Source organism: Thamnophis elegans, chromosome 11 (genome assembly GCF_009769535.1).
Source record: "Thamnophis elegans isolate rThaEle1 chromosome 11, rThaEle1.pri, whole genome shotgun sequence".
Taxonomy (NCBI): domain Eukaryota; kingdom Metazoa; phylum Chordata; class Lepidosauria; order Squamata; family Colubridae; genus Thamnophis; species Thamnophis elegans.
This window is the reverse complement of record NC_045551.1, coordinates 46,544,399-46,559,127: the sequence shown is the minus strand read 5'-3', so window position 1 is coordinate 46,559,127 and position 14,729 is coordinate 46,544,399. Positions and strand designations below refer to the sequence as shown.

The 14,729-nt window shown below is 40.2% G+C and overlaps 1 protein-coding gene across 1 annotated transcript in view; it reads right to left on the bottom strand.

Annotated features, from left to right (window-relative positions):
• The window catches only part of ABCC4 (ATP binding cassette subfamily C member 4), a 210,967-nt gene that overhangs the window by 146,394 nt on the left and 49,844 nt on the right, over positions 1–14,729 (bottom strand). Inside the window, exons 7-11 of the mRNA XM_032227044.1 lie at positions 10,775–10,900; positions 8,273–8,522; positions 6,207–6,311; positions 3,158–3,247; positions 640–831 (exon numbers count right to left, since the gene is read on the bottom strand). Coding sequence (XP_032082935.1) covers positions 640–831; positions 3,158–3,247; positions 6,207–6,311; positions 8,273–8,522; positions 10,775–10,900 — 763 coding nt within the window. The remainder of the gene's footprint in view (positions 1–639; positions 832–3,157; positions 3,248–6,206; positions 6,312–8,272; positions 8,523–10,774; positions 10,901–14,729) is intronic.

The window sequence follows — 14,729 nt, the reverse complement described above, 5'->3', positions numbered from 1 at the left end:
AGCCAATGGCATTTTTAGGAACAACATATCCATGGCAATTTCTGTCTTCACTCTCACAAGTATGGTATGTGAAAGATGTTCTAACCTGAATTATTTCCTCCTAGGATTTATTTTATGCCTTTTAAATGGGAAATAGAGAAATCTTGAAGTATTACAGCAGGGTATATCACTGCAACTCAAAATTATCACTGAATTGAAAATTTTTAATACGGCAATGGGGGGAAACCGAGGAAACACATATAAGTTATGAGTCGTTACATTTAATTAAATTTAATTAAAATCAAATTAAATCAAGTCAAATTTCATGATGTTCTCCATTCAGCTCCTTTAAGAGTGTTACTCTGACCCCATGTTTAAAATTAAGTGGGGCTTCATCCCAAAAAGGCCCTGTCTGCATAATTATTTATGGTTCCATCCAACTTAAATTACAGTGGAGCTATTTTGCACAATGCATAATGTCCTATATTTCACTGAAATTTTATCAGTTCTTAAACATTGTTTTATTTTGGATGTTGGGCTGGTTTTTGGGACTCTAAAGCAATGAGGCTCCCTGTAATTTTCCATGTATAACGCTTTGCCAATTTTCATTGTCAAAAACTGAAAAACAACCCAAAATGTATTTAAAGATGTAGAACTTACTTTTTTAAGAGCACAGGCTCTTAAAACCTTCTCGTATTTTTCCTTTCGATATTCCTTTCCAAAAAGTATGTTATTTCTTACTGTGCCAGAAAACACCCAGGGTTGCTGAGAAACATAAGCTATTTTTCCTTGAACATCTATAAAACCTTTGATTGGAGACAGCTCACCCAGGACAGCACTCAAGAGTGAAGACTAGAAGCACAGGTGGGAGAGTAAGTAAGTAAGTAAGTAAAATCTTTATTATGGTCAAAGACCAGCAATACACATTAGTTTTTACACTGTATTAAAAATACTAACATTAAAATATAATTAAAAAGTATTGACATTAAAAATGGATAATAACATAATGGTCCAAAGATTGTTAGAGGTATGTCCAGATAATTGATACAAGATGGCACTATACTTCTGTAGCCAATTTTTTTCTTATGGGCATTGCAGCAGCACAGAACTTTGCCACTGCATACGTGGTAACCGGGTTAGTGTCCTGGAAGAGAAAGCCTACATAAAAATTGTCTGCCCTCCCTGGCAATCTCTCTAATAAGGGAAGAAAACAGGTTAAAATTGTAAATACTGATGTGCACAACACAGGTAAGACCTTCCATTCTTTTTACACATAAGCACAATTTATTTGTATAACCAGCACTAAAAGTTCCCTTGGTTTTCTCATTGTGGACCTTTGTGCTTTCTCTTTCCATATCTGCAATAGTACTTAGACTTATATACCGCTTTACAGTGCTTTACAGCCCTCTCTAAGTGTGTTACAGAGTCAGCGTATTGCCCCTAACAATTTTGGGTCCTCATTTTACTCAACTCAGAAGGATGGAAGGCTGAGTGAGCCTGGTGAGATTTGAACTGCCAAACTGCAGGCAGCCAGCAGGCAGCAGAAGTAGCCTGCGGTATTGCACTCTAACCACTGCACCACCGTGGCTCAATAGATGCAATATGGGATTAATAGTAGCTAATACTAATTTCTATGTGAATCTGCTTTCTACATTCACTCACTGGCATGAAGCAGGACTTCACTTCCCACGTTTCGTTCACAGAAAACTTTCAAACAAAACTCTGCCAAAGCAGGTAAACTAAACATTAAAGTTAAAGCCTCAATAGTTCTGCACCCATTATTGCTACATGTCTCTTTGTATCAGGAAGCAAAACCGGTCATCTTCTAGTTATACAGTTTCCCGTTTAGCTTCTTTCTCTTCTTTCCTTTGATTCCACACCCATATTTTCCCCCGTTTTTCTACTCCACACTACAAAAAAAATGACAGAATGTCTCATCATCATGTATTCCTCACCAATTCTTTCGTATTTTAATCATGAGCAATGAGGTCCGTAATGATTTTTGATTCAAAATTAATAATAATAGTAATTTATTAAGGGTACCCTGTATTTGCTGCTAATTGTTAAAAACATTTTTTTTAATCCCCACAAAACAATTAGAAACAAAAGTGACAGAGAAACATAATCCAGATAGGAAGAAAGAAAAAGAGGAAAGGGTAGCTTCAGTCATGCTTGCCAAAAGTATGAATGAAGATTCATATCTGTTCGTTGCGAATTGGTGAATAGACTGATGCTTAAATCATATCCATTCTTCTGAATTCATTCCTTAACTCAGCTCAATTTCATAAGAGGGGGCTAGTTTCAGTCACATCTATTACATGCTTTCCTTTTCTATTTTTTGCACAGGTATAAATACGCTGTTTTTCCTTCTCCTATTTCTTTCACTAATTCATGTTTTTTACTGTTTATTTTCCTTCATTTCAAGTTGCAATCTTATCTCACCAGGTGAGCCCAAAGATTTTGACTTCCACAAGCCACCCTGGATACACCCCTGTGCCCCATATTACTTTTTAGCAAGATAGATAAGACAGAGACAGGCCTTAACCACACACACCTATTGTCAGGCCTGCAGTTATATCCCTTTTAGGATCTTTGGCCTGCCACACTCTCTCTTATTTCATTATGCTGTTTCGTTGGTGTAGTAGTTGGGAGGGGGGAGTGGAAACGAGTAGAATTGTGGAATGTGTTGTTGTCATTCTTTTCTAGAAGCCAAGGTCATCTTTTGTCTCAGCGCCTCTGCACCTGACCGGAACCAGCTGAATGGAGATGCCAACGTGGAAGAAGAAGATTGGACCATGTGATGGATTTTTGGGTGTGGGGACAAGATCATGAACTTTCAACTGGATGGGAATCCTAGGTAACTTCCAGAATTGGGATTCCACAGATGTGCCAAGATGTCTGACTTATTAAATTGGAACTTTAAGGATCTCTGATTTAATTCTGCATGATACTTGGAACGCTGACACCTATATTACCTGATAATGGAAAGATCAGTATTGGTCAGTTCTGACAAAGTCCAGGGTTACCTCATTCTACTCACTATACCCAATCTGCTGAATCTGCTGAGATTCAGCAGATCGAATCCCAGAGAGTGAACAGGGACAAAATGCCTGTTTTCAAATGTTTCAGAATGAACATTCAAGGGACTACATAACAATTTTAAAAAATCAAAACTTGCCTTTCCCGCTCCCACAGGGCCAATCACAGTGAGTAATTCTCCTGGTTTGACAGATAATGAAATGTCTTGAAGTGTTGCCATTTCCATAGTCTATTCATTTGGGAAGTAATTAATATGATTTTTATTATTTATGCATTCATTTACTTGCTTTCATTAACTGAATACAAACAATCAAAAATAATATAAATGTTTATGGAAAAAAATAAAACTGAAGAAAACTAAACAAAAATATATTCATTGACTCTATTCATTGTTTTAGGCCTTCCGTTAATCTTGGCTCCCATGATTACATTTATAGGAATTCCATCCAAAATTTATAACATTTTAGAAAACAATCTAATTTAAGAGTATTACTCTTTCCCCTTGTGTAAGGTTTAATCACTCCCATCTATCGAGATCCAAAGAATCTGTGAAATATCACATGGGATCAAAAAATGCAAGATGGCGTGTACATTCCTTATAGATATAAGCTGATAATTATTTATAAAATTAATAGGTTTTTTCCTTTATAGTCTGATTAAAATTACTTCTTGCAAAATAGATAAGACAGAGACAAGTCTTAACCACACACACCCATATTACCTAATAGTATATTTAATTCATACCTAATTCTCTTGTAAACAAGAGCACTCAAAGAAAAATTAGAAATAATATCAATTTTAATCAGAGCGTATAGTAATATAAGCAGCAAGAAATCAGCATGAGAAAATGTTATCCATGTTCAGAAATAACAAACAACTGCCCTTCTATTACCGTTATACTAACTTTCTCATCCTCTTTTATTTGATTCAGGTACCTTCAATATTACTAAACGTTAAACTTGATTGGATTTAAACCAACAATCAAGTTTCAAGTAAAGGTTGATATTAAACATAACTCATTGTTTCTAATTCTAAAATACTGTTCCACCATGATGACAGAAAGAAATAATAAGCCATTGGCCTTTTTAAACATTATGCTTTAATCTCCACAAGGTGGCGGAAATAGCTCACTTTATTCCTTTTTACAGCTTCTAAGGACTTTAAACTTTCTGGTTATACAATCAAGATTTTCCCTCACTTTGACCTTGCATTGACTTCAACAGAAACATGTCACTTTCAGCTGACTGCAATGTAACTGAAATATAATTATACAATATGGAACATGGTTGTCAGAAAAAGAAAACAGAAAAAACTAGCAATATAATATGTGCTTTGTAAAAGTTAACCCTGTGCCACAGGGATCTTGTTCTGACCTAGGCTTCCCGAGAGCATGAAGCAAACTCCTTGTCCCGACAAAAAACCCTTTTATTAATTTACTGTGAATTCTGCTCATTCACATCCAGCAAAGTCTTTTAAGGGAGGATTTACAGTCACAGATCTTATCTGGCTTGGAGAGCTGACAGACCATATCTGCAAAATTTGGCAAGGAGTCTGAGAGAGTCATGAATCAATTAAATGAATGAATTGTCTCCTTCAAACTCCACTCCCCTTTTGCTCCTCTTTTATTTCCTCTAAGAGGGGCCATTCCACGTCCACCTGTGGCCTTACTCCCAAGTCAACCTCTGTTCTTTAGCTGTTCCCTTCGTCTGGCAACTCTGCGCATGTGCACACTGGGAACAGGCTCCAGCTGCTCATCTGCTTCACTGATGTCCGACTCTGAAGGCAGCTGATAACTGGCATATGGCTCTGCCTCCTCCCCCTCTGCCTGGGCCTTCCCCAGACTCCAGGACTGGCCCATGTTCCTCCCCAACCTCCTCACTGTCCGAATCTGCTGCCAGCTCCGCTGGCCACTAGCAGGCCACAACAGACCTTAAAAGGAATACAAAGTACCGTACCTACCAAATTTCTGTTCCTTATAAATATGTTTCAAAGAAAAAGGAGGCCGTAAGTCCCCCCCCCCCCAAAAAAAATTAACCAGCTCAAGCAAACCATGGCACAATGCTGAGCAATAAGATTTGGCACTAATGAGGGCAGACTGATCTCAGCAAATCTTGACTCTGCAAAAGAAATTGCACTCATTGTCATATGATATGAGAAAAATGTACGGGCAGCCTTACGATCAACTTACGATCACAATTGAGCCCAAAATTTCTATTGTCAGGTGAGACATTTGTTAAGTGGGGTTTGCCTCATTTTACAACCTCTCTTGCCACAATTGTTAAATTTGTTAAGTGAATCACAGCAGTTGATAAGTTAGTAACCTGGTTAAATGAATCGGGCCTGCCGATTTGACTTTGCTTGGCCAAAAAGTTGCCAAGCATCTGAATTTTGATCACATTATCATGGGGATGGCTGCAAAGCTCATGTGAAAAATGGTCATAAGTCACCTTTTTCAGTGCCATTGTAACTTTGAACAGTCACTAAACAAACCGTTGTAAGTAGACAAGTACTACAGATAGTCCTTGATTTCCAACAGTTCATTTAGTGACCTTTTAAAATTACAACGGTGCTCCAAAAAGTGACTTATGACCATTTTTCACACTTACAACCATTACAGCAACCCCATCGCCACGTGATCAAAATTCAGACGCTCGGCAAATGACTCATATTTATGATGGTTGCCATGTTACTGAATGTGTTTTATTTGGAAGTGGGGACAAAAGCCACTTTTAGTTTAACAACAACCTGAGAAGGGAAACAGCTGCTGCTTGTCCAGTGATAGCCATCACTACAGTGGTGGGTTGCAGGCGGTACGGTACGTTCCGGTATGGTGCTCCGGAGGGCCCATCCGCCCGCCTGAGCTCCTTACCTATATTTGAGCTCTTTGGCGCTTCCGCGCATGTGCACAGAGTGCACGATGCCTGCGTGATGCTCCACCAAGCAGCTGGAGCATCGCGGAGGCTCACGAAGGTGTCACAAAAAGGTAAAGACGCATGCGTGCACTGCGCATGTGTACACGTGCACTGCACACGTTCAGGTAATGGACGCCGGGCCCCGTTGCAACCATACCGATTGCAACAGGATCCGGAACCCACCACTGGATCACTATCTCCAAATTTTGCATCCTTTAGTTGGGGCTGCAAAAGTGGACCAATTCTGTATTGCCATTCAGAATAAAGGTGATTTACCTTGTCCCAGGCGCAAGTCAAATCATGTAGGTTAAGAAAAGGGTTTTCAATGTTATTTTTGAGTTGTGGTCTAAACAGAGGAACTTCATCAAGGATTAGAAAGTTCTGCATCAATGGAAAGAAAAAAAGAAGATTGTATAAGCACAAAACAGAAAAGATCATTTTTTATTTTATTTTTTGCTGAAACACGTTCACATAATCGAAGAGTTTCAATACATTCAAAGAACATATCCACAGGGAAACTGAGTTAATTTTACAAAAAGAGTTTTAATAATTTTCTGACCAAGTCAATCTTTCTTTTTTAATAAATACACACTGATCTAGATTTATAATTTGATTACTAATTTACAATGGAGAACTAATAGTTTAGTTTATAATTTACAATATTTCTTGTATAGAAAATGAAAATCTGATTATCAACAGGAACAAAAGGTGGTTTTCTAACTTTATTCTGTGACTTCACATATCTAAGTAGCAGTTCTGATTTCGCCTCACACAGCCTTCCGCAAAGATAGGCACTGAATCCTACCTACTATATCCCACCCTCAACTGGGCATACCAAAAAAAGAAGATTTAAAGAACTGTACTATAATATATAACAAAATAACAGAGTTGGATTTTGAAGGTCTTCTAATCCAATCCCCTGCACAAGCTGGAGACCCCATAGTACCATTCTGGATAAATGGCTCTTCTTAAAACCTAAATTGATGGAGCATCCACAACTTCTGAAGGTAACCCCTCCCACTGGTTAATTGTTCTCACTATCAGGAAAGAAGTAATGGGTGGAAAATTGTTGAAGAGAGATCCAACCTAGAACTTCCTGACAGTGAAATCAATTACTCAATGAAAAGACTTGCCACCAGAAGTTATGGGTGCTCCATCACTGGAGGACATTGGACAGACATTTATCTAGAATGATATAGGGTCTCCAATTCAAGCAAGGGGTGGGACTGGAAGACCTCCAAGGCACCTTTCAATTCTGTTATTCTATAACTTCTATTCTAAGTTCTACTCTATTCTAACCAATTTTGTTGTATTTATTTTGTATAATGACAATAAAGACTATACTACTAAGCCATTAAGGTTCAGAGTATTATAATGGTCTCATAATGCCTGATACAATGAAATTCTCAAAAACAAAACCTTTTCTTCCTCTGGTAGCCCTGGCATTCATTTTCCAACCTCCTTTGTCAAAGATCTGGTTCTTTTGTTAATTTTGCAGAGGTGCTAAATGTGCAGTTCATGGGTTGAACAAAGTCTATCATTATTATTTAGCAGGTTACTACCCTGTTTCCCCAAAAGTAAGACCTCCCCAGATAATAAGCCCAATTGGGCTTTTGAGTGCATGAGCTAAAATAATCCCTCCCCTGAAAATAATCCCTCCTTGAAAATATTGTAACACAGCAGCAGCCATGAGGTGACCACGCTTGCCGCCTCCTGCACCTCAAAAATAATAAGACCTCCCCGAAAATAAGGCCAAGTGTTTATTTCGGGGGTCAAAAGAAAATAAGACCCTGTCTTATTTTCAGGGAAACACAGTACAATGTCTTGGTCAAGATATTTAATGGAATTGTTCCTAAATTCCATTACATAGCCAAATAATGGGAGTGAGAGAGATCCTGGCAAGGGAATCTATTTGCTGTTATTGATCAAGGTTCACTAAAAAAGTATTGCACTATTATTCTGTATTTTTTATTCTATATTATTCTGTAGGGTTTTTTTCTGTATTTTCCATGTATTTCAAATTATCTGATAAAACTGTACCACTATTCTTGTCTCTAATCCACAATCATTCCCATTACCTTGAAAATCATTCATGTTCATTCAGTTGAACATCCTTAGTCAATAAAAAGCACCATAAATTCAGCCTACGTATAAGCAGTTAATCATCCGCAACAATTAAGAATTACCCTAAGGGAATTACATAAGGCAAATATTTATGCATTCTCTTTCTCTAGCTATAAAAGACACAGGGGCTGCCTGAAAGGAAAAGCATGAGCTAGCAACTTGTTAATTATTTCTAATGCTGCAACTAAATTCCACTGAATGTCCCCTTTGGATAATACCTTGATTCGTCTAATGCTGACCAACGTTTCAGATACTTTCTCAATGGCCGCTGGGAAGAATAGAGTGACTGTCAGCCTCACTGCACCATACAGAGAGACAGCGACAAACACCCGGCTCGCTGAAATCCGATTGCCCAGCAACACATAGGTCATGAATGTCATAAACACTGTGATTTTGCTGGCAATGAAGAAGGATGCTAAATTCATTCCCCGAAGGTAAGAACTCTTAAGAACCACCGAAATCTCCTTTCTGAAATTGAAATTTTAATAATTTTGATAAAACACATTATGTATGTATGTATTTTTAAGCCACTTCAACCAAGCACATCTAAAATGTTTAAATAACAATAAAGCCCACAATATTAAAGAAAATCAATTCAGCATTAGCAATAAACTATCAAAACAATAGTAGCAGTGGTGGGATTCAACCAGTTTGCATGTGTTCGGGAGAACCGGTTGTTAATTTTCTAAGCAGTTTGGAGAACCAGTTGTTGGAAGAAATCTCATTTTGAGCTTTTTCCACTGTACAGGGCTAATCCTGTAAGGAAGGCAGGAAGGAAACATTCTGGTGTTGTTTCTAGCCTAATCTTTATTGTCCTGCTTACAGAAACTGCCTCTCCAGTTAACCCTTATTACATTGTAACAGCTAAGGCAAAGCGCCCATCGACGTGAGTAACGCTGAGTTGTCCACGCCCACCCAGTCACATGAGCACCGAGCCCAGCCTACCCACCTGGTCATTAGGGCAGAGAATCGGTTGTTAAATTATTTGAATCCCACCACTGCGTATATACCACATTATCGACTCTACAATGCCTTAAGCAGCCAGGTTCAACTCCATCTCAGCTATAGAAGCACAGCAACATCCTGTTTGGATTACTTCAGTGCATTCTATTGCTGCTATTCAAGGTGCCTGTTATCACTTTTAAAGCCCTACATGCAGTGATGGGTTCCAGGCAGAACAGCCCAGTATGGCCGTAGCAGTATTAGCCTGGAGCAGCAGCAACAGTACCAGTACGGTGGCTCGTTTGGCCCAACTGCCCACCCGCATTCCTTACCTGTTTTTGAAGCAACCGGGCCAATTGTGCACACGTGCACAGTGTGTGGTGCCTGCACGACCTTCCCCAAGCAGCTGTATCCTTCCCCCAGGAGTGGAGTGGGAATGGGGATTTTGCAGTATCCTTCCCCCAGGAATGGAGTGGGAATGGGGATTTTGCAGTATCCTTCCCCCAGGAGTGGGGAGGGAATGGGGATTTTGCAGTATCCTTCCCCCAGGAATGGAGTGGGAATGGGGATTTTGCAGTATCCTTCCCACAGGAGTGGGGAGGGAATGGGGATTTTGCAATATCCTTCCCACAGGAGTAGGGAGGGAATGGGGATTTTGCAGTATCCTTCCCCCAGGAATGGAGTGGGAATGGGGATTTTGCAGTATCCTTCCCCCAGGAGTGGAGTGGGAATGGGGATTTTGCAGTATCCTTCCCCCAGGAGTGGAGTGGGAATGGGGATTTTGCAGTATCCTTCTTCCCCCAGGAGTGGAGTGGGAATGGGGATTTTGCAGTATCCTTTCCCCGGGAGTGGGGAGGGACTGGGGATTTTGCAATATCCTTCCCACAGGAGTAGGGAGGGAATGGGGATTTTGCAATATCCTTCCCCTGGAATGGAGTGGGAATGGAGATGTTGCAGTATCCTTCCCCTGCCATGCTCCCAAGCCACGCCCACAGAACCAGTAATAAAAAATTTGGAATTTCACCACTGTTCAAATGGTCACTAAATGAACTGTTGTAAGTTGAGGACTACCACAACAACACTCCAGTGAGATGCGTAGGGCTGAGACCCAGTCACTGCCCCAAAATCACCTAGCTAGATTTCATGCCTAAGGCAGGAGTGGAATTCTGCCTTACCCGATTTTTAGCCTATTGCCTTAACCACTAGACCAAACTGCAGCTATGTGGTGGAAAAATCTACAGGTATGTGCAGAAAGATCAGGGTTGGATAAACTGATTGGCAGATTATAAGCAAACAGCTGGTAAGATTACTGTCCAATGTATATATATTTTTCTCAACCAGAAAACTGCATGAATTTAATGCGCACTTGGATGAGGAGACCCGTGGTTTCTAACATATCAGACATGCAAAAGTCTAGGAATTCCTGTCCTATGGCAAAGGCAAGATGGGAATCTAAGAAAAAAACATAATTTTTAATATGTATTTTTAAATTTTCAGGGAAGTAGACATGGAAGCAACATAGCATTTGATTTAATGTTTTAGATTTTGAAAAATTGTGATATATTTCAGTTCATTGCTATGCTAAATTATAAGCCTTACTTATTACAGGAAGAGATGCTGTATGAACAAGGGGAAAACAGGTTTTCTTTACCCCCATAACATTCTCAGATTCTTTTGTGGTGATTCAAAAAATCCTGCAATGCAAAAAACCAGCCTCTAGTTTAAAATCAGTTAAAAAAACAACATAGGTATAGAATTTCTGCGAGGTATAAAATCACCTTCTCATGTTGCTCACAAGTTCAGCAAATGACTTTTCCCAGGCATACATCTTTATGATCCGCATTCCAGTTATAACCTCATTCATAGTCCTGATCCTTGCATCTGTAAAAGCTGCAGTCCTGCTCCTGAAATAGAAACAGGAAGCTATAGACTTTAAAAACACACACACACCTCTAATTCTAAATTCATAAAGGCTATTGTTCAGACATTTTCTTTTATCTAATGTGAGAATGTCTGTGCTACATTCAACAATGAAAAAGCATTCTCCCTACCCACCCCCAAATAAAAGTCAAGGAATGCGCAATCAGATAATAAAGATGTAGTGAACAAAACTGAAAACCCGTGTGTGAATGAACTTAAGATGCTTATGCAGGGGTGGGATTGAAAATGTTTAGCAACCAGTTCTCTGCCTGTTTGCTGAGTAGGTGTGGCCATGGGAGTGTGGCCTACCTTGCCTCCTGCACCACAGCAGGGGGCGCGATTTGCCCTCCCCAGGCTCTGGAGGCTTTTTTCGAGCCTCCGGGAGGTTGAAAACGGTCTCCCATGGGCTACAGAGGCCGGAAACAAGCCCATTGCTGAATTCCCAGAACTTCCGGGAGGCCTGTTTTTTGCCTTCCCCAAGCTCTGGAGGCTTTCCTCAAGCCTATGAGAAGGCAAAAACGGGCTCTCCCGGGCTCTGGAGGCTCTCCAGAGGCTGGAAGCAGGCCCATTTCCGGACTTCCGGAACTTCCTGGACACCTTTTTCTCACCCTCCCAGAGACTTGTGTGGGCCCTGCACTTACCTGCCTTGATGAATGCGTGAAGACTCCAGGGAGGGAAGGAGTGGGTGAGGAAGGGCCAGCCATCCCTTCCAATAGCAATAGCAATAGCAATAGCAATAGCAGTAGACTTATATACCGCTTCATAGGCCTTTCAGGCCTCTCTAAGCGGTTTACAGAGAGTCAGCATATTGCCCCCAACAATCTGGGTCCTCATTTTACCCACCTCGGAAGGATGGAAGGCTGAGTCAACCCTGAGCCGGTGAGATTTGAAACGCTGACCTGCTGATCTAGCAGTAGCCTGCAGTGCTGCATTTAACCACTGCGCCACCTTGGCTCTTCCAACTACCGGTTCAGCAAACCAGATGCAAAATTAGCATCCGATTTGCCCGAACCAGTCCGAACCGGCTGAATCCCACCCTTGTGCTTATGGAAAAAAAAACATATCTAAGTCTAATGAATTCTTTCACGTAACATTAATAGACATACTGCTTTGAAGAACTGAAGATATACATAAGCAAGAATTGGGACTGACCAATCCTTATATAATAATCCCATAGACATCTATGGGAGTATACATTAGTAGAAGGTGTATAGGTATAGAAATAGACACAGCTAAGAGAATCTATTGCTTCTTGCCTATTCTCAGGAGTAAAGCTGAGAAAGTGAGCAACCAATGGACAAAGATGACCACCATATTTTTCGGAGTATAAGACGCACCAAGATTTTGAAGAGGCAAATTAAAAAAAGGTTTTGCACTCCGCAGACCTCCTAAAAACGGCCTGTTTTTCATGAAAACAGGCCCTTTTTTAAAAAGGTGGGGGCATGAATTGCTTTTAGGAGGCTTGTAGAGTGCTCTGGAGGGTGGGGACAAAAATGAGCAAAAATGACACATTTTTTGCAAAAACTGGCCTCATTTCTGCCCTTCCCAGTCCCCAGGAGCTCTCTGAAAGCCTCCTATAAGCTATGCACAGCCATTTTGGTGAAGGGGGTGGGATTTCAGGAGGCAAAAAATGCTATATTCAATGTATAAGATGCATCCAGATTTTCACCCTCTTTTTTGAGGGAAAAGGCTGTGTCTTATACTCCGAAAAATACGGTACTTGTTAACCATCTATCCTCCTTAAAGTTAATGAGAGACTAATAATAGCAACAAGGAATTACAGTCAGGTAACAAACTACAATAACAACCAGAAACGATTAATGGAATAAGACATAATTTGGAATTTATGGAATTTGTATATTAACCGATTGATAATGTTGTGGCCCAACAGCAGCCAGCTGAGCTGTTGGTGGAATCTGACAGCGATGAACACTATGGGACTGCCCTGGAGGCTGAGGAAGACTTTGGGGGGTGTTCGGAGTCAGAGCAGGGACTAGAGTGGCCTGTTGGCCACCAGGTGGCATCTGAGTCAGGGAGCAGTGAGGAAGAACAGAGGGAGACTGTCCCTGACATACGTGTCTATAGGGCTCCGAGGAGGAGGGAGCAGCTTTGGAAAAAGAGTCACAGAAGGAAATAGGAACAGGTGGCTATTGATTGGCCCCACCTGGAGTGCTTATAGGTGGGACAATGGGAGGGGAATTTTGCAGGAAACAACAATTTACTGATCCAGCCATAGAGAAATATTGGGAGAGTTCAAGCCTTGTTTCATAGAGACAGCTTTCTGAGTTCCCGGCCAAGGGTTGCTTATCTCCCTCCTTAGTTGTGGCAGTTAGCCAAGTCTGTGTCTGTATATATTGTAGAGGCTTGGGACAGAACAAATAGCAATAGCAATAGCACTTATATAGTGCTTTGCAGTGCTTTACAGCCCTCTCTAAGCAGTTTACAGAGTCAGCATATTGACCCCAACAAATTTGAGTCCTCATTTTACCCACCTTGGAAGGACGGAAGGCTGAGTCAACCTTGAGCTTGGTGAGATTTGAACTGCCAAATTGCAGGCAGCAGCAGAAGAAGTAGCTTGCAGTACTGCACTCTAACCACTGCGCCACCGTGGCTCATAAGGGTAAGATAATAGATAAGTCCATAGATGGAGTTAAAAGTAGATATACTTTCAAGGATGCTGTTAGAGCAGAGTCCAAACTTATGAACTCTGCTCTAAAGATTGGACATCCATTTGTCCAGGATGGTATAAGGATTCCTGCCTTGGACAGAGGGTTAGGCTCCAAGGTCCATTCTAGCCCCATAGTTCTACGATTCTATGTTTTGTCTTTTGATGACTAACAACAAAGCAATCAATTAGCTGCAGTGCGGAAGGTCATGGATTATTGAGAAATGTCCTTTGATAGATAAACAGAAGACCAAGTTTAATATTTCACAGTGCTGGAATTCTATTCATGAATATTTGCCAGATCTCAGGCTTAATACCAAATATTTTTATGCAGTCATCTAGCCAAAAACGTAAATGTAGATATATTGATTGCCTTGTTTGCTTTCTTGTTATATTTACTATGATTACCAATAAAGGAGATTACTACAAATGATAAAGAGTGCAAAGGTGAAAAGTCTTATTTTCCAGCTTAAAATGCAAGGATTGTGCCGGATAACATCCATAAGACAGCATAGTATCCTGAACAATTTGGCAAAATGCTGTAAATATTAATAAAATTATTTCATGCAGTAATAATCCTAACACAGTGTTTCTCAACCTTGGCGACTTTAAGTTGCCAAGGTTGAGAAACACTGTCCTAACAGTTTGAAACTACTGAAATGAAAACATGTTATACATCTTAAAATTGCATAACTAAATGAAATGGAAAATTAACTATCATAAAGAACATGCCCTAAAAGGATGGAGATTCAACCAGGGCACCGTAGAATCTGTTATCTTTAAAAACATGAAGTCTCCACTTTCTCAAAACATCCTTGCTGTTTTGCTATAGAACTGAAACATTCCAAAGCTTAGCTGACCTCAGTAACACAAACCTCAACCTTGAAATACTTACAGAAGTAACTGCTAGACCCAGGTCTACATTTCTAATCTGAAAATTTGCGATTATGGAATATAATTGTATATTATCTACAATTACAAGTATAAAGTAGCTCAGAAAGACCCAAGAACCTATTTTGTAGGGGAAAAAAACTGAGAAATATTTTCCACCTTCAGTTCAAATTCAGGCAATCCTTGACTTACCGCCACAATTGAGCACAAAATTTCTTTTGCTAAGTGAGGCAATTGTTGAGTGACTTTTGCCATGT